This window comes from Strix uralensis, chromosome 3, assembly GCF_047716275.1.
Source record: "Strix uralensis isolate ZFMK-TIS-50842 chromosome 3, bStrUra1, whole genome shotgun sequence".
Classification (NCBI taxonomy): Eukaryota; Metazoa; Chordata; class Aves; order Strigiformes; family Strigidae; genus Strix; species Strix uralensis.
In genome coordinates this window covers 107,961,084-107,987,897 of record NC_133974.1, presented here as the reverse complement: position 1 = coordinate 107,987,897, position 26,814 = coordinate 107,961,084, and the positions used below count along the sequence as shown (strand labels likewise).

General features: G+C 40.8%; 1 protein-coding gene across 6 annotated transcripts; it reads right to left on the bottom strand.

The window, feature by feature from the left end:
• Positions 1 to 8,915: 8,915 nt before the first annotated feature.
• On the bottom strand, positions 8,916 to 26,608 carry BROX (BRO1 domain and CAAX motif containing). 6 transcript variants are annotated; one of them, XM_074863788.1, is made up of 13 exons: positions 26,471 to 26,608; positions 24,568 to 24,698; positions 23,662 to 23,768; positions 22,021 to 22,117; positions 20,606 to 20,701; positions 19,870 to 19,942; positions 19,402 to 19,507; positions 18,762 to 18,851; positions 17,866 to 17,951; positions 16,606 to 16,687; positions 15,429 to 15,579; positions 13,835 to 13,994; positions 8,916 to 13,335 (listed from the first exon to the last, which is right to left on the bottom strand). In XM_074863788.1, exons 2-13 carry the CDS (start codon positions 24,666 to 24,668, stop codon positions 13,249 to 13,251), a joined length of 1,236 nt encoding a protein of 411 aa, XP_074719889.1. In that variant the 5' UTR covers positions 24,669 to 24,698; positions 26,471 to 26,608; the 3' UTR covers positions 8,916 to 13,248. The 6 variants fall into 6 exon arrangements, 4 of the variants coding, with proteins under 4 accessions (XP_074719889.1, XP_074719886.1, XP_074719887.1 ...); XM_074863785.1 differs by having other exon boundaries at positions 26,439 to 26,580; XM_074863786.1 differs by lacking the exon at positions 26,471 to 26,608 and adding an exon at positions 25,742 to 26,237.
• Between the last annotated feature and the right edge of the window lie 206 nt (positions 26,609 to 26,814).

Sequence of the window (26,814 nt, the reverse complement as noted above, 5' to 3'; positions counted from 1 at the left end):
GCCAGCATTTCTGGGACAGCCATATCTCACTCACTCCATTCCCTGTCTAAAAAATTTATTCCAGGCTATGTTTCAATTACACAAATTCACCTTGGTTTAACTCATTACGTGGCCTCATTACTACCTCAGAACAATTACTACTTCCACCTCATTACATACGTCTGCCTTGCTCTGTGTAGGGGTTAAGAAATGGAATTGACATCTTTTACATTTTAGGCAGTTGATGAAGAAAATGAACTCATTGCAACTGCTTGCAGGCCCCACCTTTTCAGACGCAGCACCGCCCTGCCTACGGCAAACTGACAGACATCGCCTGGATTAAACCTCAGCCAACACAATCCTACTGTCAGCTTTCTAAGACAAAGTTCTTGCAGCAGTTATTGCTATGACCCTTTTTCTTTTTCTTTATGGCCTCAGTTCCTGCCTCTGATCCAGTTTCTTCCACTTCACTGGTCCTTACGCCCTCTCTATATTTGCACCCTTTAGTTGTGCCAGTCCAATCTCAGATGCTTAACTGCTTTTCATAAAACTGCAATAGATTTAGCTCAAAACCAACTTACTTGCTGCCTACTAATTAATTTACCATATTGTAGGTCACACTGATTGCAACATAGTAATAAAGGTCACTGACACTTATCAGAAACTTTATTTTCAGGTTGCTGATAACCTGTTGTTAGCACTGAAGTATTTTGTCCCATGTGGGGAAGAAAATGACTTCCAAATGTCTGAAAACATGGGTAGGAGTAAAATAATATTTTCTCTCTAGTCCATGTTAAAATAATTCTTTGTTTGCTTCACTGCTGTAAATCACAGAGGAACTAGAGCATTTCAGAGTCTTGAGATTTGACAGAGACAGCCACTGGTTCAGCTTTTGCTGTCCCTCTGAACATTTGCCCAGGGTCCAAGTATACAAGCTGGAGAGAAGGTTCATGTGTGGAAGGGATATAGCACAATTCATAGAATTACTTTTTTTCCCCAGCATGCTTAGACCTTTTGAAAAGACTACTTTAAAGTGAACTTAGTTAAAAGAAAGCTGAGTGCCAGAGCCAGTAGTTCAAAGTCAGGAGACATGCTTTGGAGGTTTCTTCATTACATTTTTTTATTAAATCCCCTACTTATGTTGAATAATGGAAAAGGGATGGTATATACTGTGATCATATGTAATTTTCCCCCGATGACTCATGTCTCCTTATCAGTTGGAGAGAGGGAACTTTGGAGTACTGCCTTTGGAGCTGGTCAGGATTGCAGGGCAAGGAAAGCTGTTGTCTGTAGGACCCCATCCTCCATCATGGAGAGCTTGGAATATATGAATGAAACAGAAGACTGAGGAGTGAGAAGGAAGAAAAGAGGGTTTTATAACAAAGGCATCTGAAAGGTGACACAGAGAGTTAGACACCATGTCAGCCTCTGCCCTACAGCTCCCATATGATCCTTATGTGAATTTTGGCAGCTCATAGCTGCGTGATGTGTGCTTGCTGAGCACTGGTTCGAAACACTTGCCATCCTTTGGCAGAAGCATTGACCATTCATAGTCACTACAGATGCACACAATAGGAACACTATGTGCAGTGTAACATGCTAAATGTCCCGTGACATTTCTAGCTGGATACTCTAAGTTAGTTAGTTGCTGACAAATCTTGACTCTTGTCTTTGTATTGTACAAAATTATCTTTGCAGAGCATTCAGATATTATTTGACACCGCTCCTCAAGAACCCAGGAGGAGATGCACGTCCCCATTCTGTACTACATTTCCACATTGCACAGCAAATAAAAGAGGACAGACTGCATGGATATATAAAATACGCTGAAAATAGACTATGCTCTCTTGAATGAGTAACTATTCCATGCATAAAGTCCTCTGTAAAAAGTGGTGCATGATCTTGTAATTAAAGTCTACCATGCTGCATAAGGACGGAGGACTGAATTGAGATTTCATATAGCTATTCATACCTTCTTGCTTAACTAATTTTGCCATCTTAAGTTGCCTTTTGATGTTTAACTGCAATGTAATATTTTTTACTTGTAATTAATACATCACACGGTAATAAACAAAAATTAATCTAAGCATCTGCCATAATGCTATATATGGAGATGTGATGTTTATTTAAAAAATCACTGGCAGCAAAAAGCACATTTAATGTGAGAGGATGGAATAGCAGCAAGTAGCTTCATGTTGCTTCAAATAAAAAAGGTCAGCCATGAGTCTGATTTTTCTTAGAAAATTTACCAATATTTCACTGTCAGCACAGAGGGATAGACAGAGCGGGACTCTGCCTTGGACATTTATTCTCAGAATTTTCATTAGTGAGTGGGTTGATGCAATAGATGTATCTATAGATATATTTTTGCAAACAACCGAGAGTAACACAGAAAATAGGAATACAATTCAAAAGAATCTCTATAAAATAAATATTCTGAAAAAAAAACCCACGATGTAAGGAAATAATTTCAGGGTTCTGCACTTAGACAAGATGGGAAACAGCTGCTTAGGTAGCAGATAGGCACTACTCTGTCTTGGTGAGCCCCAGCTGGAGGCTTCTGTTGTGTTTTGGACATGACAACATTTGAAAAGCATGTGGACAAATTAGAGAAAGTCCAGAGGACAGCAATAAGAACGAGTAAATATCTTGGGAACTAAGACTAAGGCAGAAAGATGTAAAGGCATGGTGGTGTTTAGTCTACAGATGGAAAGGCTAAGGGGAGGCACGGTAACAGTCAAATACAAGAAAAGATCAGGAAAGACGAGAAGATAATTTGTCAATAGGACAAGAGAAGAACTTGAAATGCATACAGCTTGGTCTACATGAAATAAAGAAAACTCTATTAGAAAACTCTATTTATTCAAAAACAGTACAACCAATTACCCAGGGAGCTGATGCAGTAACCATTACTAGAATTCTTTAAGAAGAAATTTGACAAACCTGTCAATAGTTACTCGATCTCTCTTGGGGCAAGAAGCCCGACAAAATGGTCCATCCTTGATTAGAATTGTCATATTCTGATTCTTCTGCCAGTGCTTTCTGCCACATTGGTCTAACTGTATAGGTAACACAAAATTCATAACATACCTAACATACGGCGCCCTGGTTGTTACCTACCTGTGTGATAATCAGGATTTTCTATTATTTTCAAATTCCTATTTCGCTCGAATTAAAACTGCCTCTAGATATCCAAAAGCAAAGAGAGCTCCTTTCTGGGCTTTGTAAAATGTGTCCTTTGGAAAAGATCAATAGGCTGATACCAAGCAATCTAGTCTCAATTATTTCATTGTTGATAGTGTTTATATCATCTGACTGAAAGAAAACACTTAATTTTAAAAATCATCAAGTATTTTAAATCCTGGTGATAATCCCTAGAGACAATGCCAGTAAGTATTAAAAGGAGAAAAAATAACACAGTACTGGCTTTGTTGCTTGAATAGCAATTGCATTCCAGTTAATCCATCCTTAAAGTAAGCTAATCAATCATATTAAAAAAAAAAAAAAAAAAAAAAAAAAAAGAAACCTTAACTTACTAAGAAATTAAGTGGTTGCAATTCAAACTGCTCAAAACCGGAGACACAGCCCCCAAGGAGAGTGTGGACTACAGAGCACAAAACAAGAAGTAAGCTTTAATTTTGAACATAAAGACAAGCTTATCCATGAAGTTGCACTAAACACAGTCCTGTACAACATGAAGTGATCTACCAGTTTGCAAAGAAGAAAGCCTGTAGCCTGTTTTAAATGATCTCCTTACACAGTCCAAATTCAGCCAATATATTATCTGCTTTAAATAATCCCACCATGACCAGCAGATTTTTCTAGGATAGTTAGCATATGCAACAGTTATACAGAGATCTGAATTTGGAAAGATACAAGTCTTGGAGATATATCACCTGTATCTCATTTGCCAGTTTGTCAAACCAAACAAGACAAAAAGGGCAAACTTGCAGGTTTTCTCACGGGAATTCCTAATTCTGTGACTGAGGTCTCCAGAGGGAGGGTTCACATTAACCCTAGTTGTGTCATATTTAACATGGCTATTGGAAGACTCACTTGGCTGTCTTTGTAAATACCACACCTTTTATATTTCTGACTTTCTCCATTTTTAATACTGATGTTTTGCTGTGTGATTTCTTGTCGTACTTGTGATTTCTTCTAAACATCCATGGCTAATCCTCCTGTATGCTGCTGCACTCCTAATCTGCAGACGCCCAGTGGATGCTGATAGCATCCCATCATTCAGATGTTGTGTTCTTGGGGCATTACTGTTTTGGTTTACAGAGGAATGCCATGGTTCAACCCCAGTTGGCAGCTAAGCACCACACAGGCACTTGCTCACTTCCCAATCCTGTGGGATGGGGGAGGGAATTGGAAGGGTAAAAGTACAATAACTTATGGGTTGAGATAAAGACAATTTAATTTAAGAAAAAAAAAAAAAAAGAAAAAAAGAGAAAAAGAAAACAACAAAGAGGAGAAAACCCAAGACCAAGAAAAACAACTGACCTGATGCCCAGTCAGTCCCTGAGCAAGGGCAGCCCCTGCCAACCTCCCTCCTCCCCAGTTTTATTGCTGAGCACAGCATCGTATGCAATGGGATATCCATTTGGTCCATGTTCAGCTGTCCCAGCTGTGGCTCCTCCCAGCCTCTTGTGCTCCGCCAGTCTGCTCACAGGGCAGTGTGAAAAGCAGAAAAGGGCTTGGTTTACTTTTCCAGCTGCAGAATGCCTCATCTGCCCACCTCATGTTTACCCCCCTGCAGCCGTGAGGAGGCCTGCTGACAGGCTCAGCTTTGGCCAGTGGCAGGTCCGTCTTGGGGCCAGCTGGAATGGGCTCTGTCTAACATGGGGGCAGCTTTTGGTGTCTCTTCACAGAAGCCACCGCTGCAGTCTCCCCACTACCAAATCCTTGCCGTGTAAACCCAGTACATGACCTCAGAGAAACCCTACACAGGCATATACAGCATCACACCACTTTCTTCCTCAAGGGCAGATGCCTTGAAGAGAGTGCCAGGCCCTGGGACAGAGCAGCTGCTGGGGCACAGGGCAAGAGATCATCAGAGTTTCTCAGTGCTCCTGCTCCATGGCCTTGGCAGTGACCTTTATGGAAGGGTAGCTGCTCAGCTGGTGACAGAGCATGCATGGGCTCCTGGATGTCACCATGTAAGTCCTTTCCAGTGTAACTTGATGTAAGACATGTAACTTGTAACGCCTCTTCGCCTTTTAAACTGCAATACTGCTCATGTTATGCAGTCATCTAAAGGGCCTGCTGCCCGTGCTGACTTCATGCTGTTGGCCAGAAACCACAAACCAGCGAGAAAATATAAGCTCTGCTGACACTTAGTGGCTGTAACTCCACTACAGTACTCCACTACTTTTTTTTTATAAATTCAAGAGTGCTCTTGTTCTGGTGCTGTTATGTACTGTGTTATACTTTTTTAGGGGGGAAAGTATTGACGAACTTGCTGAGGGCAAACATTGGGGAAGTACAATCAGCAGAGACAGGATCTGGGTATCACAGAGGAGAAGGTACCTGACCTTAAGATTTTATGGCAATTCAACAGAGCAAAAGCAATCTTACATCTAGGGACTATCAAATCTGATACTGTAAACTGAAGGTGAGTCATTCTTTGGGAAAGACCAACAGAAAGATTGGAGGCATGAAGCAAAATCATTAGAGACCACAACGTGGCTCCAACAGACAGATGTGATTCTTCGAGATCCATGTCTGGTTCAGATAGGGAAGACTCAACACACTGTGCTAGTGAGGCTTCAACTAGAATATTAGACACAAGTATGGTTTTCAAGGATCAGGAAACAGGAATCTGAATATGCAAATAAGGACTCAGGGTGATCAGGGGAATTGAAACCCTATTTTATGAGAGGAACTTAAAGATTAACAGGAGACACCACAAAGGCAATCTGGTAAACATACTGAGAAAGAAGGATACCTCCTTAGCCAGAGTCCCAAGACATCCCAGATAAGCTCAGCAGAAACCTCCGTGATGGTGAGTAGTTGACTGGACAGAAGAAACCCCAATGGGTGCAGGACAAAGAAACTGTGATCATGAACTGACCTTCCAGGAAAACAGGAGTCAGCAACAACTATTTTGGAAATTGATGTCCTGCGTTCACTCGCATATTGACACCAAAAAGTGTCCCAATGGGTGCAGGACAAAGAAACTGTGACCATGAACTGACCTTCTAGGAAAACAGGAGTCAGCAACAACTATTCTGGAAACTGATGTCCTGTGTTCACTCGCATATTGACACCAACTACCTACCCAAAATGAGCTTCTCTGCAAGAGCTTCTCTGCACAAGATCTCCCAGACAGACCAGACCGCAGTCAGATTATAAATGCTACAGAAACAGAGACCAGAACGATAGTTTCTTACCCAAATGGTTCATGCTTTCACTATAAGCCAACTGACAGTAAACAGATGTTCCCTGTCACAGCAGAAGACAAGCAGAGCTGACCCTTCCAGGCTGGCTCCGCTACAAGGACACCGTTTCCATAGCTCTCAAAAGCACAGGCACATCCTGTAAGCTCCCAACACACCTCAGATCACCCCAGCAGCAGCAGCAGTGGATCTCTGCCAGTCAGTCCCACCGAATTTGGGATTTGGCCTCTGCCAGTACACCAGTAGCTCTGCCCTAACTGGAGTTCAGTTGGCTGAAGAGCCCGCGTGCTACAGCATCTTCATCTTGCTTTCATCTGAACTTCAGAGCTACCGTGCGCTTCACAACTGTGCCTCTACATTACCTCCTTATTAAGAAGCCAACAGGAGACCACATTTCATATCCCTGTGTTTCTTCAAGCTTTTTCTTCTGACTTTTATAAAATGCTAACTACTAGGCCCATCTGATGTAGTGGAAAGTAGAGCTGCACAAGAGATAATCTCTATTTTGTGTTGAAATTATACACCAGCTGCCTGTGAGAACTAGGGGAAAACTTTAAGGCTTGCTTTGTTTTTAAAAAGGCAAGTAATTTAAGAAAGAAACTCTGTGCTGTCAGAGAAGTTCCTACACCACGCACACAACAAAAAGTGCAAGAATGCCAACTTGCATCCATCTCAGGAAAAAGTACTGTGGTATAAGATTTGTGATTTAGAAATTTGAGCAAAATCATCAGCCCAGGTGATATGAATGTGCTAGTCACAAAAGCGTGAGATGAACGATTTATTTAGGCTTCCCATCAGCTTTAGAAAAAAAATCCTGTGGACTTTTCCTACAATATCCAGCCCAGGATAAAATCATTGAGCCTTGCATTTTCCAAAGTTACTGAAAACAAATGAATATAGGACTTGCTACTCAGGTGTCCACCAGAATCTGTTTTCACTTTCATAAAGCTAAATCTCTTTTTGTTATGGCTTCAACAGAAAATTTCCAAATATAAACAGAAGTAAGCAATGTGTAGACATCTATATATAATCTGAAAAGGCAGTTTTATGGTTTGAACTGTCCATTCATGCACTTTATTTATGATGTTAGCTATAAGCATCATTGGTGGTTATTTCACCTCTTACTCAAGTGTGAAAGAAAATAAGGAAAGCGATAAAGCATGGAAATCTATTTTTTTTCCCCATCACTTAAAAGTGAAGGCATGAAAAGCAGCTGCCAGGCACTAGAAAAAGCACATAGTAAGATAGGTAGGTCTTTCACATTCAAGGAGCTGCTGAGCTTTCTGAAGTCTGAAGAAAAGTGTTCCAAGTAACTCATCAGCTGTTTTCAAACCAACATGAGGGAAACTGTGGGTCTTCAGGGGTTCCCAACACAAACAAGCAACTTTCTGTGACTTGGAAATCCGTTTCACAGTTAATCTGTTTCAGCAGAGTCTGCTGCTGAAAAGATTACTGTCTTTATGGAGGAAAAGAAGACAAAAATCCAGTCCAGCAGCTACATGCTAAAATTATGAACGTTCTCCAAATGTAACAACCTGTTTGGTTGGCTCCCTGTTTGAATGGATGAATCTGATGTCAGACAAAAAAAAAAACAATTGTAAAGTAGAAAAATTTTAGTTTCTAAATTGGAGAGGAAGATTTGTCTTAAAAGCTGATATCTTGGACACTTTCAAATTCCCAATGCTACACTCAAAACAGTCATCTTGACATGCCTACAAAAGTATTTGATATTATCAAAATTAAGTAGAAGATTGTTTTAGACAGCAGAACAGTTCTAAGAATTTATTCTAAAGAATAATTCTCTAAGGACTAGACAGAAATTGAATCCTTTAAATCAGCAGGAAGGAGGAAAAATTTAGAATCAGTTATAGATACTTTTACTAAAGTCACAACATGCGTGAATGAAAACACCTTTTTGGTAGGTTTTTTTCAACGTACCTCATTGAGAGAAAGAAATTTATTTCAGAAGGAAATAGACATCAGAGTCCGATAGAGAATACTTTTTTCTTCTAGAAACTGTGCTAAAGCTTGAGAGGCTAAAAGCCATTAGTGTGTATTTTCGCTAAAAACTGAAAGAGCCAACCATGCCCCTGAAAATGAAAACCCCTATTTTCCTACAAATCTCCTTGCCACCTGCTGGCAATGTAGAGAAGTGGCAAGCAATCTGCACTCCTCAAACCACCCCTTCACCTAGTACACAGAGTATCCTACAATGTCACAGACCTTTGCAAGCCCTAGGATTTTGTATAGGCGTAAGAAATCATACCTAATTAATTTTGTTGTTGTTGTTAAACAGAAGTTTGGAAATCCTATCTCCTCTCTTCCTGCGCCATGACTTGAAGTGCTTCACTGTAACTATTACTTCCATATGCACCCAATTCACTTATCTTGCTCATTGAAGTCCTCCTTTGGGCATACTGCAAGGATAAAGTATTCTCTATAATTATTACATTTGCATTAAATTGGAGAAAGTAACATTCAAGATAGACCCTTTTTCTTGCTACTAAAAATTTTAAAAGATGAAACAAAAACCGATACATTAAGATTGTTTATTTTAAATGGTATTCTGAAACTCGTGATTATATACAAATTTTCAAACTATGAAGCTTAAGATTGCATGGTGACTGTCTTCATGAAATAAGGCTGGTCGGTCGATCTTATCAGAGCCGATTCCATTGCAGTATGATTATTCCATGCACAGGATGGCTGCAAGAAGGTTGTAATCCATGAAGGCACCAACACTGAAGGAGGTAGGCCTTCCTACATAAAAAGCTAATCAAGACCCCCTTCAGTTACCATGTGACATTTGTTGAATTCGAGAGCATCACCAGCGGGGAAAGATCTGAGTGAAACCAATGGTCACTGTGGAAAAACCTTTACACTGCACTCAAAATCTGGAGACAGTTACCCACTGCAGGGGCTTTTCCATGCCAGTCATACTCACTGTGCTTTATTCCTCACTCAACTGGGCCAGTTAGGGAAAAAGGAAAAAAAAAAAAAAAAAACCAAAACAGCTTATGCTGCTATGATAATTTGGCAATGATCTTTAGAGACAGATTCATTTTTTTTTAGGGATAATTAATAGGCATGAACAGGATTTACATTAATGCTGAAACTTCAGTTTAGATACTAGATGCAGAGATGGGATGAAACTTATCAACCCTCAGCCAATAGACAGAAAGTTTTCATTTCTCTGAACTGACATGGAAGGCAGATGAACTACTGCCTCCTCTCATGTTCCCCAATGCTAAAGGTAGAGATATGCTTCATGAGTTTGTTTTATACACAGACAATTAAAAATACATTTTAGTAGTCTCCTCACCAATAGCACAGTACTGAAATCAGTGCAACAAAATTAAAATGACAGGAAGGAATACTTACAACCATATTGTATTGTACTGAAATTGCAAGATCAGAAATTTCTAAAGTGCAAAGGTGGCTATACTCTACAGAGATACAGGGATCTGTTTTCTTGCTTACAGTATAAACCACTACCATCATTACAGACACACCACATATCCATGCTGAACATTTAATTGACCAAGCGTTATCCTTAGGCTGACAGGCAAAACTCCTCTACCAAATCCAGTGGGAGGCAGACATCAGCATCCAAGGGCCAAATTTAGTCCCTCGGTTGTAGGAGTGTCACGTGCTGGATGGAGATTAACTACTGTAAACCCAGGAACATGAAACATGGAGGAAGTGTATTTAAATACATGGAGGAAGGTATTTAAATAGAAATCTTACAAAGAGCTTAATGGTTTGTTTTATAGTAGATTAAAGACAATCACTGCATTTTTAAAAACATAAAATAGAGGGCCCAGCACTCCATATTTTATTTAGCTGCAGTTTTGTCCTAGTTCAGACTGGGCACAAATTTTTAAAGACTATTTACACCAACAAGATTTGCAGGTTTAGCCATGAAAGCCTCTAAAACCAGAGAGACACCACAAAAACAGGCTCTTGCCGCATTAGAGTATTAAAAAGTCACCATTCAAAATACCTCATTCTTAAAAATTACTAAAGGAAATTGTAATAGAAGGAACATGGCTGCTAGGTTTCCAGATTAACTGAAACTCCCAGTCAATTCACCCATATTCTTAAGCATACTGGACAGTTAATCCACTTATTATTTACAATAATTCTTGCTACTACCCAACAAAACCAAAAGAGAAAACTGCTCATTGACTCACAGCTCTGTATACTTTGCAAACTAAACAGTCTCTAGTTTCTTATTTTTGGGCAAAACTATGCAATGTTTGCCACAGGATTTAAACTACAAGTAAACAAAGTTTCTCTTGAAAAGCAACACGTGTTAAGTGAATTAGTTTGTTCCATTAGTCTATTTTTAAACTACTACATCATATTTACTGAAACAGCTATGGCATAAGAGGTTACACAGCTAGGCTTAAGTAATGCCATAATCTGACACAATCCACTTGGTTATGCCCCAAACTATTTACAGTGAACTTGATTCAAACAAACCACTTGGTTCAAGAAAGCGTCCAAAGAATTGCAAGTCCATAAAATAATCTTTCCTAAGAAGTTTTTTGGGAATGATTTAGTCATGATCTGTTCATTTTATTTTAAGATATTCATATATTGAAATACACCCATGGGCAAAAGCCTCATTGGAAATGAGTCCCAGGACCTACACATGCATTAGCAAACAAGGGCAAGTCTGTGCCACAGTGTGTAGCAGACAAAAGAGAAAATGAGGGGACGAGGGAAAATGGAATGTTGTCTGCATAGAAAGAAAATTAATTAGGTTGAGATGTGCATGTATTAACACACTCAGGCATCTGAAAAACGATGAGTAACTAAAAAGTCATGATTATGAAACTGAGTTAACTTCATCTTGATCCTTAAAGGGGGCAAGTAGATGACTACAGCTGTAATAAGTTTTTGCAATTAAAACCCGTATAAGCAAAGTAGCTCCATGCTCCATTCTGGCAAAACCTAAGCTGGTCTTTTAACAATGCAAGAACTCTAAAAAGTCAGCTGATCAAGTTATGAACAGATCTGAGTAACTCTTCAAAAGACACACCCAAGGCTCTTGTGCAGCATCAGAAGAAATGGACCAATTTTAGATATAATTTCTTCTTGATATTCATTATCCTCTACCCACCTAAGCCCTTGCAGAACAGTAACTTCTTCCAAAGCAATTCAGCTCATTTCACACTTATTTTTGTGTGCAGAACTGGCTGAAAGAAATATCTATCACTGGAAGCAATGAGTTTTGCATTTGATTCATCCATGACAGACAGCATTAAGAGCCTCTTTGCCTTTTGCAGCAACGAATTCTGTAGTTTGGCCAGTACCTCAGGAAAAGTCTTGAGTTTCCTATTAATCTCCTCAACAACTTTTGTTCCACAGGCCTTCAAGGAGCCTCACACCTGCCCTTTAAGCTGAATTACTCAAAGTCCCATGAAAGATTTCAAACAGAAGCACTGAATTACAGTGGAAGATGAACTGATCCAACCAGTACAAAGTGAAGAATGTGTTTACAGTATACATCATAGTAAGTGCATATGCTATTGTGTTTTTTGAAACATTTTCAGGCTGTTCAGTTTCTTTCTCAGATAAAGGGAAGTGCAGCAACTCATACCCAGAGATTGCAAGGCCCTCACTTCAACGCATGCATTATATTCTTTTGCATTTGCAGCAAATCAGAAAGCTATGTTGTTGTTGACACGGGTGTTTTGAAGTGCTCAGCACTAAAGAATGTTATCACATTTTCCACAGCAGGCAGAAATGGAAGAAGCAAGTTCTACAAAATACTTTCTTTCTCAGTTTTGACTGGGCTTGGGTTTTGGCAAGTTCTCTTCCTAAGGAGCTGATTTCAGTGCAATACTGCAGAAGCTGAGAAACAGCACTGTCTACATACAGCGTAAAGGAAATCTAGAGCTTGGTTTCCCAGTTGTGCCATCAGCTCTTCAGCTCATCTTTCCTCCCCGTTGTCCTAACAGCTTCTTATAGACACTACCCAGATGGAAACACAGCATCTTAGTTACAATTCCATTACCTTATGCATGACAACTTCATGAATTCTAGTGCCAGGAGATTTTAATTGTCTGCAGTTTTCAAGCTTACCAAATCTTTCAAGATTCAAAAACCTTGCATGAATGACACCGTGATGCATTACTTTTAAGCACTTTCATATTACTTGCTGCATCACTTTCATATACACTTCGATATTAAAGGATTTTAATTTAAGGACAGACAAGCTAAAGTACCTTACTACAAATTCTGATACAAGAACCCTAATCTATAGAGGAAAGAACAGAGGCTAATCGTTTCAGAAGAATATAAATTGTGCTCCAGTTATGCAGAACTTAAGGTTTTCCAAGTTCTGTGAAAGTCCCGTGACATACCATTGGGGTGTTACAAACCAAACCTGGATTTTCTTTGCTCACTACAATTAAGTGAATCGGAACACAACAGGGTGTTAAGCCTGAATGACAAAACCTGAATAAATATAACTTTTCATGCAAACTTTTGTTTGCAGAATTTGACATTATGTAGCATATAATTTAATGGAAAAAATCCTTAAGTGTTACAATCATGATACCTCCTTTGCTATTTGTGGATAGAAACTAAACCCACAAAAAGTGGCTCTCTAGAGGCACAATAGGAACATTTAAACCCACTCATTCTATGATATCGCACTAAAACCAAAAATAAGTCAGATATAAATAAACTCCTAGAAATCCACCACATTCTCAAGCAAGATAGATGCATACTAACAAAAGTAAATTAAATTAGTCTTCTAAATTGAAAAAGAAGAATCAGAAAGAGGGAGATCAGAACTAAAGCCCCAGAGTCCAATTAATACAGTTTCAAAGTGAATTCAAAGCACTTATGGCTCTTAAGAAATCTGGCATCCACTGTCTTTTTGAGGCTTTATATCTGGTTCCTTCAGAGGTTTTACTTCTTCATCTGGTTTTGGTTTAGCCTGCAAACAAGAAGAAAAAAACCTAAATACCACAAGTACAAACCACTGTGTCTGTACAGTACTTATGCATGGCTAATTTTACATATTCTAATCTAACAGTCCCCTCTCTTCTAAAGGCTGAAGGCTTTGCACAAGCCTCAAAGCAAGGGGGAAAAGCCAAATATTCTCTATTTCAGCATCCTTAAATGAATCCTCTTCTAAAAAAGAAACTTTCTATAGTATTCACTCCTGTAACATTTCAGCATCTTATACGCATTAAAGAATTTCCTCCTATTCAGGACTTAGGAAAAAAAGGACTCCTAATTTCCAGAGGCAGACAGCGTGGCAGAGAGGTTAACTGACTTGCCTCTTGACACAGTGGAAATGTGAGCTCAGGCGGTAGCCTTGTGCCTACACCCTGCCCCTGAGCTGGGGAACATTACAGAAGAGCAAAATAGTAACTCTGTGCTATACACAGAATAAAGCTAATGTGAAAGAACAGTACGTAAGATTATCTTACGGTGTCATCCTTTGGCCTCTTGGTGAGATCAAATGCAGCAAGTGTTTCAGGAGTCCAGTGTGCGTTCAAGGCAGGAAATTCAAAAGGAACAGGCTCTACTAAGCCATAGTTTGCTTTCAGTTCCAGCTGGGGAGCCTCTGCTGGCACCTTCTGAAAATAGCTGTAAAAGAATACAGCAATGTATTTAAAACACAATGCACTATCTCTGCAAGTCTCGTTTGCTATTCTAAAGAAAAACAACCTAGGTTTTTACAGTGGCAGTCACTGCTGCTCTCTTCCATTTCATTAAGGCACCGTCCAACCTGCATTCTGTCAGCAAGATTCACAAGAACAAAAGCAATTCCTTCTTGGTTCATTTCCTAATAGCTAGGTGGGTTTTCTTCCTACTTGATAACCATTATTCCCAGCTTCAAAGCAAAGAGCACGTTTTTTACAAAAAGACCTTCAGAATTCAAAGGAGGATTTAAAATACTTCCCAAGAAAGATGAAGGGACAGTTCTTTTCCTAAAGCACTCTTAATGTGCCACAGCACATAATAGCAATGACACTGCAACACCCACAAAGACTTGCTATGACACAAAGCCTGAATGAGGGTATAAATCTACCCTCAGCAAAACAACGAGAGCTAAAAACTGACAAATACTGACACACGCTACCTTACTTCCTGTGCTGTGGCCGAGCTCTGTGGCAGGCACATCTCCCAAAACAGTGACTGGTTATCAGGTTTCTCTTTCAAAGTTTGTTTCTAGAGGGACATGGATTTCTTGATATCTCCTGTGTGCTGCTGTTGTAAGCTATGACAAGAGTTATTGGAACCAAAGCAGAGTAGAGATTTTTCTCCTGTTTGCAGTTCAGCTTGATGTACTTGACAATCCTTTTTGTTTAGTCAATTCCCCTATTACACAGGTGTTTAAATATCATAAAAAGGGAAATAGCAAACCTATTGTGGAATACTAAATCGTAAGAGGAAGGGAGGGGAGAAAGAAATGAGTGAAAGAATTCCAAAGCCAAACTAATCTTGTTATTTTAAACGGCTTTCAAACTCTTTTTGGAAGGGGCATTAACTAACAGAAAGCCCTATTTACAATATTAATTATACTTAGCCCGGTAAAGCTCCTACCACCCTAAGCATATTCTTCACTGAAGGCATGACTGTGTTTTGACTTTGCAGCTAGCAAAGCAGAATCAGCTACCAGTATTCTACATTTCCCTTCTGTCCTCTGTTGCCTACTAGACCCCAGCAGCTGGGAAGAGGGCATTAGAGCAACACAGCAATCTCTGCAGGACTTTCTCTTGTGCAGAAGGAAAGGAAACAAAGTAGCTGGGGAACGAGGGAAGAAAACTGCTTAACCAGTACAGCATGTCAGCCCAACCTACCCTGCTGAACTGGCACAGAACACAGAGAGGGTGATAGCAGAGACCCAGAGCAAATCCGCTACAAGAAAATTACAGAATTGCAAATCTTTAAGTTACGTGCCATGCCCTAAAGGAATATAAGAACTGGAGAGTAAAAATTACCATCCCATCTTGAAATAAAGGCAAATATGGTAATAACAGTTCATATAGAGCACTGTACCAACCACGAATTACTCACATGAATCCGTTCTCTCTCTGACATTTTTCTAATGTGTTCTTAATCAAGCTTCCTAATTTCCTAAAGAAGAGATGTCCAGAAGGTTTGGCAGTAGTCCCGGGCCCTTTGGTTTCTCCATATTCTTTGCACAATGCTTCAGCCTTAGCAAAAACTTTGCAAGAAAGAAATGTAATAAAAATCATTTACATGACTCTTAAATCATGGTTCACATCTACAGTGCTTCAGTTTTAGGAGATAGCAGAATCCATTCAGGCTTCTTGCTTCTTAGAAACAAAAATAAACTAGCTCAAAGGCAGCACTTCCAGCCAAGATTTACTGCATCCAAAAAGTGATGAGGAACACACACAAAAAAAAAAGATAGCTCTTCGGGTAGGAAGATGCAGGAAAGCATTCTCATGTGTGGGTCAAAATGCAACAATAAGCCCAAGAACTGTGCCACATGATAGGAAAATAGAGAGGGTATGAAGGTGTCCATGCATAGTTGATGTCCAAAAATAAACAACATTTAATATGGAGAGGGAAAAGAAGCACTCTTCTCTGAACAGCAGTAATCCAACTTAGTTTGTTCTTAATAAATTCTTTTTATTTATTTTAAAAATTAATATTAAAAGTTTCCAATTTGATGATTTGAGCATTTTTTATACATTTTAGTAAAGTTATGCAGTGCAGGCCATTGGGGTAGCAATAGCTTTGAAGAGAGAAGGATGGGCAGAAGTCCCTGAACTACTGCAAACTTCCCTTAATCTGCCTTTCAAATGAAGAGAAAGGAAACAAGTTACTAAAAGCTGTTTAAAAACAAACAAACATACATGGTCTAGATTTACTATTTAATGTAATTCAGAGCCACCTCCAAAGCAGAAAAGGCTACTGGAACTTAACATACAGACCAGAAAAAGTGATGACCAGAAAATTGATTTTTACACTGTATTGCAGGCAGTTCAAAGACAGTCTTTAACAGGTTGAGAAGTGAAGATGAAATTTTCTGCAACACTGTTATGAAAGACAGTCTTTGGTAAGACAAAAAAGGAATATACTGTCCCTATTTAAAAGTATGCTGGATTTTCATCAGGCGACAGATAAAATCTTAAGTTTATGGGAGACCAAGTAAACACGATACAGCAAAATAAACCAGGCATGTCATCATCAGACACTGTAATCCAGTCTCAGTCACACTTACATTTTTCTGATTCCTGCAGAGATCTGATTGCTTCCCCACATTTATCACTCGCCAGTAAAGTTTGACCATGGTAACAGTATGCCTAATGGGAGAGGACAAAATCATTACCAACGTCACTGGGCACTTCCTGTACCAATTCACTTCTGCTCTTCCTTACGTCAGAGTTGCATCTCCATGAAGGTGCCATTCCCTGCAGAGAGCTGACCATTTGGGAATGCAAATCAAAGCAGCATTCGGTGAACAATGAAATTCAATATAAACACCGTGAGGTAGGTATGAAGCAAGCTGTCTCAAGTCTAGCCAAGAGTAACTTTGAACTTCAGGAAGGATGTTTTACCAAAAGCACTAGTATAGAGTCTAGTTCAAACCTTTCTCTCTCACTGTACCAATGTGCAGCATTAAGCCGCATCACAGAAAGAGGAGGAACCCCAATCAAGTTTACAAAGCAAAGACTCTAAAAACTAAAACTATCTGAACAAACTGAATCTGCAACAAACATCACTGAATCCAGAAAAGATGAGGTCTTCTGCTGCTTGAGATACTTCATCACAGTCCAAATAACTTTTGCACCCCAAAAAGTCTCATTCCTTCACACTTATGCTTGAAGATAGTACTGTATTCCAGTGAGTACTGAATTGCTTCTTTTCTATTATCAGTTGTTGAGTTTAAATACTAAATACCATAGGTAAAGGAATGATTGCATGAACTAATGCCGACCTTGCACACCTTCCTTTAATGTTTGTTCTCACAGTATAGCAAGTGTTACCTAAATCTACCATTGCCCATATTACACAAATCAAAAAAGATAAAAAGTGCCACAGCTCTGACCCTCCCTCACCTCTCAAACTTGCTGATAAGGTAAGCAGCTTTTAGCTATAGGTTTGGTATAAGAGAGAGACAATTGTGTTAACTACTTAGTTTGGGCCTTTTTTACAGTATGAAAGAGCCAGATTACAGGCCGTGGCAGGCTACAAGAAATACACAGCAAATTGAGCAGCTGATGAGTGCCACCGCACTTGCTAAGAGATCAGTCACGCAAAAAGGGGCAGTACTTGGAATGGTATGTAACATTACTTGATGCAGTTTCATTCAGGGCCTTCAAAAAGCTGATCAGCTCTGAATTATGCCTAGAATCAGATTGTGATGCAGGTAATGGAAGACAAGTATTATGCTCAACCCGAATTGCTTCACTTCCCCCATTCCCTATCCAGCCCTTAGACAACATTAAAAACTGTGACTGCAGTCAGCTGAGGTACTTACATAGGCCATATAGAAACAGGTCTTCAAGTTTAAGTACTTCCTCCATTTACCTGCATAGGTTGGATCCAAACTGGATAATGTTTGATCTATGAACACACGTGTAAAGTTATTCTTCAAGACGTTTCCAAAAAGAAAAATCACGCACACAAAGACCAGAATGCTTAAAACTTAGCAATAGATCTTAACTATAAAGTAGCAAGAAACAAGTGACATAAATTACTCCTGCAAAGGCACAGAGAAACTATGAGGAAAATCAAAAATATGCAGTTTATTGAGCTATCATGCAGTTGTCCCTAGAATCCCTGAAACTGCTGTCCACTAAGTTTGGAAGGCTAATTCTCCTAAGTATTTTTAGGCAGGATTTCAAAGCTTGCTCCAAGTTTAATTTCAAGTAGTGACCTATAAAAGTTTACTTATGTTACAATATTCCATCTTTTATACCGACTCCCATATTTTTACACTTTTCCCACTTGCATCAGTAAGCCCACAGATCAGCTTACTCATCTGGAAGGATGTACATAATTAACCCAGCTACACACTTTACGGTCTGCATCACAATCTGCTGCCCAAAGGCAGATGAAACACACTCCATTTACGTCAAGCCATTTGTTTGCTGCTATTACATATTCTCAAGACATTACTCTGTCTTCTGTCTCCCCTTGCTAACATTTCCTATCATTAGCTACAGAAAAAAGATTCCCACGAAAACAAAAGGCCTTATCAAAATATACGTTACGCTGGTAACTGAAGCCTTAAATGTGCTAAATAGAAGCTAAATATACAAAGCATATCCACTAAGAAACAGTGTTAATATCACAGTTGGCAGGCGGGTGAAGTATGTCTTCTGGCAAGAATGCATAAACCAGGTCACTAAGGATACAAAACAGGACACTTACCAGCTTTTTGGTAGAAGTTAGCTGTTTCATAAGCAAGAGCAGCTATTAGTCCTGGATTGTGTTTCAGCTCAATAGCCCGAGCAATTGTCACTGAAAAAAAATTCCACACCACAATATTAAACTTTAATTGAAAATGTCACATCAAATCAGTAGAGGCATTTAGCATTTTAAAACGCCTGCATGAACAGAAAACAAGTATTCTACAGTCAAGCAAACTGCAGAATACAGATTGTTTCTTAGATAGAATGATTCCAAATTAACAGAAAAGCTGAAGGAAGGTTAGTCTGAAGACTAGCTAGTAAACAGAAGTTGCAAATATTTTAAAGTAAAGGAACTGGGAATTTATGTTAGACAACCATGGTGGTGAAGGGACTGCATGAAAGGAAAAAAGAGGGAGGAATGTCACACACAGTTCTTCCAAAGTGGTTACGTTTGTAGTATCAGACTGATTTTTGGCATTTTCTTCCTCTAATGGTAACTGAAGTTACCATTCTTTAAAAGCAACCCACCCCACTAAGCCACAGTACGTCTGGAGGAGAAAAAAAAAATGGCATTGCTGCCAAGCAGACTTCACAAGACATTCAAGTAACCCACAAAGACTGTCACTTCCCATCCCCAACAAATGTATATTTTAAGATACCTTCTTGAGCTTCAGCTTGGCACTGTATGATGTAAGAGTCTATAAGTCGAGCTTCTAAATCTCTTCCTTTTTCTACAGGTGTAATCAATTTTGGAATGTGACTTTCCTAAGTACAAAGCAAGTCTCAAAGTTATTTTAGCTTTAATACCACTGCTACCAATGCAAAGCAAGTCCCTCATTCCTAAATGGATGGGACACCAAGTGAAGGTCCCAAGACAGCTGGCTGCACTGTTGCATGTGCTACTGGGCAGACAGCCAGCCTACCCTTCCGCTGCCACAGGGCAAAGAGTAGCAGGGATTGAGTGGCAGCACAACATATTAAGACCCTTCTTTTTCCTGTATCACTCAGACAGTCTGAGGCACTTGTTTATTCTGTAACCTTGTCAGAAAAGCAAAGGCTTTTCTAAGACAAAAAGTCAAGTACTTGGAGACAACTTAAAGAACAGACAGCAAAGACAGTTTTTCTACCTTCAAGTGTTTAAAAATCCCAGCTGCTATCTTCAGGCTTCTGTGAACGTCTTTTGCTTCATCTTCTGTTATACTAAGAATATAGAACAAATCAGCAAAATGTTAGTTAGAAAGGACCTCTAGGTGTCATTTAGTCCCACCTCCTGCTTTGGAGCAGGACTATCGACAACAGTAGATCAGGTCAGTTATGGCTTAGACTAGATGAATCTTGAATACTTCAAGAATGGAGTCCACTAACTCTCTAAAGTAACCTGTCCCGCTGCTGTGTTACCCTCATAGTAAAAAAGTTTCTTACAGTGTCCAATCATGAATTAATCAAATAGAACTCACTTGAAAAAAGAAATGTAAGGCCTTGTAGTGACTTTCAAGTAAAAGGTAACCTCAGTGCTAAAAGCCAAAGCTTTAGAAATACGTAGAGCTAAAAGTCAGTAGAGCTGTGATTTTGAGAATCTCAATTCTGTACCTGGATATTTAGAGCAGGACTGGTGAAGAGTTTATTCACAACTGACCCTTCCTCTGTACCACAGTCACATGGTAGTAGTACACTTTGTTCACAGATGCAAGAAGGGATTGAAGTGCACTTGGAAATTACAACACATGAAGGAAGGCCAACTGCCTCCTTGAACTCCTACTGTCTCAGCTGGACATGCACTGCAGCAGTCAAAACTCAGAACCTGCTAAGTTTTTTGGTGGAATATTGCTGCAATGGAATCACTAACAAAAGAAAAATACTTACTCTTCTTTTCCAGCGAGTCGTGATGCATATTTTGTGTACCACAGAGCTACATTAAATCCCATGGAAACCAGTTCAAACACTGCATCCTGCTGGGCACTGAAGACAGACAGACAAAACCCCCCAAACAAACCCCCAAACAATTTAATGCTTTCCATTTTGTTCTGACAAACTCTCTCTGCTGATAGATCACATAGCGTAAGTCAACATTTCTCTCCATAAAATATTTTTCATTTAAGAAGTCAACAATTTCCAACTCAAAACCTCCTACTTGCTGAACTGCTTAAAAGACACTTCAATTTTTACTTATTTCCTTTAAGAGCTCATAATTATAATTTCCCACATTCAGATGCCTACCCTTCCCTTTTGGGAACTTTCATTTTAAAACAGTAACTTGATATTTGTTTAGCTTTGGGTGTGGCTGACTTTTTTTTTGTTTTTAAATTGCACATTTTGTGGAAAGCCTTGCTCTGGAGTGTCTACTTTAAAGTTGTAGCTGCTAAGTTAGTAAGTCAAAGTCTATTACATCTCCCTCAAATGAATGTTATTGCAAGTATTTATGGAACTGCAGTTAAATGGCATATGCAAATAGCGGGAAATTTCAAAAACTAAAAACATGGTCTTTGAAAAGAATGAACTTGCAATCACAAGCTCAGTATAGCTTAGGAACTATTAAAGTTTAAAAAGAAAGGTGTGGGAGTGGGAAGAATAATGTTGGCACAAGTACAAGTGTGTATTACCATCAGAAAATTAGAAGAGAGTCCTAATCAACAGATTGTCTTCCAAGGGGCATAAAAGCTTTGAGGATGTCAAGCACTTCTTCTAAAGCCTGACAAGTTTGTAAGCATCGTTATACAACACAATTATCTACAACAGCAGGAGACAACTGAATAATCCTGAAGGTTACAAACCTATACTCCTACTTAAAACAGAAGCTTTGTTTGTACCGGGAGTACGTGTACTAGGAGCTTCAGAGGACAAGAACAAAGTCAGATGTTCAGCAACACTTGCACTTCAAAAAACTCAGAAGATACTGGTCAGGCAATAGCGCCAAATGAAAAAATTGTAAACTGTAGTAACCTATGTTATCATATTCAATTCACCAGTACTCTCGAGGTTCTTTGTACTGCTCTAGCCAACTGCAGATATAGTTTGTAGATCAATTAAGACACGACAGATCGTTCTACCATCATCATGCGTTATCATGCCTTTACATAAAGGCAACACATGCTTCAGAACACCTAATAAAGTGCAGCAATTACCAAAACAACAAAGCAACAAGTTTTTGGAAACTACTTGTGTTCAACATTTTGCTGTACTTCTAAGTTTTCCTTCAGACCTGTGCTGGCACACGTGCATATACACAACAGACCAGAAGAAAACAACTGCCTACCCTGTAATCATAAATGCATATGTACCTTGGAACTTGTCCTTGTAATGTGTCTGTCCACTTGAAATTCTGAATATATCTCAATTTGCATTCTTGGGAAGAATCATCCAGTGAAAGGATAAAACCTATAGAATAAAAAAAATGTACTGATGGGCAATCTCAAAGTAAGAAACAGAAACAAGTAATGAAGGAATGGGGATCAATGAGAACACAGATATAGATAAAGGAATGTTTCTTGCAGTACCACTCAAAAACCTGTGTTAATTCCTGAGGCTTTTATTCCCCAATATCTTGAGAACAAGATGTACAAAAACCTGAACTGGCTACTACAAGAAACTCCTTGCCCAGCAGGTTACCAACTCAACCTTGTGAGTCTCGATTGCTCAAGGAAAACCTTGCAGATGTCTGCATGTCCTGTATGGTGACTAGCTGGTAGTTGGACTGACCCAGGTACAGGATGGCTGAGGCTGCTCAAGGTGAGTGACTGACTGTCCCTGCCAGTCACTCGAGAAATTCCAGGAAAAGCTGTCTGGTCAACAGGGAGAAGGAAAAGGGCTTGTAACCATGGACTCACCTAATCATCATCTCTTTTGTCTCCAGGGCTACAAGAAATTGGTTTTTTTTATGTCCAGCAGCCCATAAAGCAGTGGTCAGCGGGATGAAGCTTATGCTATGGGATGTCCAAATCCTAGCATATGCTGGCCCAAGGAATTTTTCAGGAAGGACTAAGACTGGCCTTTGTCTGATCAAGTCTTACAGACTTCAAGAACCCAAGACTTGCAACAGCAGCTATTGAAGCTATAGCTCTAGATGCCGTCACATGTTTATAAAGACAGAAAATACTTGTTCCTTTCACATGCAGAAGATTTTAGTGACCAAGCATGATACCTTCCTGAAGAAATTCTCCAAATCTTGTCTGCAGCAACATGGACTGTTATTTTACCTTTATCTACAATGTCACATTAGCTTGCATCCTCCCAGGGACTGAGGGAACTAAACCCACTTGAGCTGCTTCACTTCCCACAGACCGAAAGATCACAGTTTCCATGAATCAGCTGATTCCTGAAAACTCAGTCCTAAGAAACTTTTCTGAGCACCTGACTGCTAAGAGACAGTTATCAAAATATTATCAAAATACTGGCAGGAGGAAGGTTTCAAGGAAATGCGTCATCATAGTTGACCATCTACTGAAAATGTAGCTACTATGCTAATGAGCACCTATATATACACCTAAGACAAGCAGCAGCCAAAGTGTAAACTTGCAACAAGTCTATTATCTAGCATTAGACAAACCAGAAGTTTACACCAAAGAGTGACTCCTACCAACTAATAGACTCAATTTATACTTAAGGAGCAATTCACCACAATCTAAGAGACAAATAAACATTTCCTCCTCCAGCAGGAAGCAGAATGAGGTTAAAAGCAAGAGGACAAGACTGCCAACACTCAGTACTGACAAGGTCACACAGGACACTGGAACTTGTAGAAAGGACCTGATGAGTATCCCTGACTGGTATAAAGCACAGAACTCCTGAAGATACTCTCCTTCCTAAGAAGTACAAAGCTTCTTTACAGAAGATTAGCACAACACGTATTCTGAGAAGTGTCATTAAAATTCAAATTATATACCTCTTGATGTATTGGCAGTATTGCCAATGAATATTCCTACCTTGCAAGAGTGAAAAGTACAAGTCAGTAGCGTTCTTCATCATTTCTGGATTACAACTTGAGTCTGTAAACAGCTCCAATAGTCGTGTTCGAGATAACCTCATATCACTGTATGGAGGGGAAAAAAAAGAAAAAACAAACCTAAAAAAATTCTACCCAGAAATGTACTATTAAGAAAGTGCCCACCCATGCATACCACCACCCTTTTGGCTAAGTGAAGCTAAGCATTCCATTCCATATCTGAAGGCATGGAAAGGCACTTTATGAGGAAGATGCCAATAAATACAGAAAACCCTTCCTTTCTCTTCCGGATACATACGATTGTCTCTTTAGTTTAACGTACAATCGATTCTGGACAGACAGCAATGGATAATCAGTACTCATTAGCAATCTATTGTTCTAACAGAGACTAAAATAACTATGCCTTTATCTACCAAGAGTTTGGGTACAGGGGGAGGGTAGGGAAGTAACAAGCAAGAACATTCTTCAGCATCTGAATGGGATGAGCATATGAAGAGACAAGAATAGATCTGCAAATTAAGCTGAGATCTCTTTTCATTATATTCCTCTCTACAATAGAACATTCATGCCTTATTCACTTATGGAAATTACTTTAAGTAATCTTTTGCAGAAGAATGCACAGTCATCATAAAGACAATGAAATGTTTAGTCTTTTGCCTCTGCATTATTATAATAGGCCTTGCTATACACTCAGAGACTTGAAAACTGGATAATTCATTCTTTGTAACTAAATGTTCAGTGTTTTCAGTGTTATCAGTGTCTTATTGTCTCCCAGCCTACACATTTCTAGTCATCTTCAGAACAAAAATTGAAAAGTAACCATTACTTTTAAGGATGTCCTCCAAACTGTGAGAGACAGAGAGAAGTTAGTCACAAGTACACTTACTTGCAAACCTTTGCAGCAGCTGGAGTGGTAGCTACCCCATAAAAATTAAATGAAACGGGAGCTGTAGCCTTCAAAGGGTTGCGATGAAACCAGTGGGTCATTTTCTTTCTGTAGTGTTGTTTACGCCAAATCTAAAGTGTGGAAAGAAATTACTATCTGCAGGAACGGGTACAACTGAGATGCTAGATATGTTGTGCTCCTCAGCTCACAAAAATATATTCCAAATGTAAACAATTAGGAAAGAAATTAATTTGTGAAGTTGTATATAATTACACAGAGGAAATTTTTTTCCATTTGAAACACTAAGCTTCCACACACCTTGTCTTCATCATCTGTATGCTTAGTTTGAGAATTTCACTCTCTTGAAATACTTATGCTTTCTGAAGCAACTATTTTAAGTTGGGCAAAAAACCTATAACCTACTTTGCTCTGTATTACTGCATACTTTCTTACTCAAAAAACCCCACATTTGTTACCTCTGGCATAAAGCTGAATATTTCCCATGTAATTTACAGGTATATCTCAATTCACTGAGGTCATGATATTGTGTCTGGTCAATCTATTAGTAGCTTTTATTGAGGCACCATTGATATAGATGAAATTGCAATTACATAATAACACTTGCTGAAAACATGGATATATTTACATACATGTAACAGACCTGAAAGTTTGGAAGAGGAGGGCTAAAATAGACCATTTTTCTTCTTTTACCACAATTTCAACAAACATATATAACATAAGCATTCCAACGAGCTTTCAACAGCGGTGCACCATAATGGGCACACGTTGAAACAAGGGAGGTCTGTACTGGATAAAAGGAGAAACTTCTTCACTGTGAGGACAGTGAAAGAGAGGAACAAGTTGTCCAAAGAGCTTGTGTGCTCTCTATCCTCAAGGGCTTTCAAGACCTCACCGGACAAAGCCCTGAGCCACCTAGTCTGACCTCAGAACTGACCCTGCTCTAAGCAGGACGTTGGCCTAAAGATGCCCCGAGACCTCTATCACTTTATGATCCATATTTGAATCTCCAAGTTCATCGTTATAAAACACTTCGCAGCTTTGCTGAAAAAAAGCAGATCTGCCAAGCAGCGCCCCCCTGCCACCCTCCAGGTCTTCCTGAGCGAACAGGTGACTTGTTTATCCTGTCAGCACCTACCGCGACATCTTCACCCACCTGCGCCGCGGTCTGCTCAGCGGAGACGTGCTGTCACACGGCTCGGCCGCACCCAAGCCAGGGCACAGTTTGACAGGCACTTCACAAAAGGATCTTCCGTGTCCAAACCGCCTTTACCCCCCGCACCCGGCAGAGCACTGCGCGGTTTGCCCGGCGGGGGCCCGCCCGGTGCCGACCGCCTCAGGCCCGCGCCGCCGCCTCGCCGAAGCCCGCCGCGGGGCCAGCGGCCCGCACCGACCGACACCCGCCCCGGCGTCTGGCCCTTTTCACAGCGGTGCCGCCCGGCTCCCCAAGCCCGCCGACACCAGCGAGGCGGGCACAGGCAGCCGTCACAGGCACCGGGGCCCTCCCGGTAACAACCCGCCGCCCGCCGCCGCTTCCGCCCGGCCCTGCCCCGGTTCCCGGCGGCGCGTCACACACCCGCCGCCGCAGGCAGCGCCAGCGGAGAGCCGATGGCATCGTCCCGCGCGGTACGGCAGGCAGACCGCATCGATCCCGCCGGTTATCCCCCCCCTCTCCCGTGCCCCCAGGCCCCCGGCCCCGCCGCCAGCCCCGCGGCTGAGGTCTCCCCCGGGCGCAGCCGCCGGAGACACAGCTAGGCCCCGCAGTCGTCCCCACCCCCCCGCCGCAAACAGAGGCGGGAGCGAGAGGACCGCGGCCCAACGGCAGCACCGGCCCTTCCAGACGGGTGACCTACCTACGGCGCTGCACAGAGGCGGCGGGGCTTACCGGGGGCAGCCTCCCGCGGCGGCACGGCCGGGAGCGGAGCGGAGGAGAAGGGAAGAGCGGAGCGGTCCCCACCCGGGCGCCGCCACCGAGACCCAGCTGGGAGGGCGGGCTCCCCCGGGCGCCACGTGACCGCCGCCATGACACATACCGAGGCGGAAGTGGCAGTTTCCCCACCCCCCAAGCCGCAGGCGGGTGCCGCCGCCTCGGTAGCGATGGCGCGGGCGGGCGCGGCCGGCGCAGCCTATCTCGCTGGGCGGCGCTGGCGGGAGGCGCTCGCCGCGTTTGGTTGTCGCGGCGGCTGGGCTGGGCTGGGCTGGGCCGGACCGGCGGCGGGCGCGGGGCTG

Excerpts from the sequence above, each read along its gene's own strand:
- BROX (XM_074863788.1), bottom strand. The coding sequence starts at position 24,668 with ATGACCCACTGGTTTCATCGCAACCCTTTGAAGGCTACAGCTCCCGTT. Across the intron at positions 19,943-20,605 it reads CGACTCGCTGGAAAAGAAGA|TATAACAGAAGATGAAGCAA; the intron begins GTAAGTATTTTT and ends CTATATTCTTAG. Across the intron at positions 19,508-19,869 it reads GGATTTTTAAACACTTGAAG|GAAAGTCACATTCCAAAATT; the intron begins GTAGAAAAACTG and ends CTTTGTACTTAG.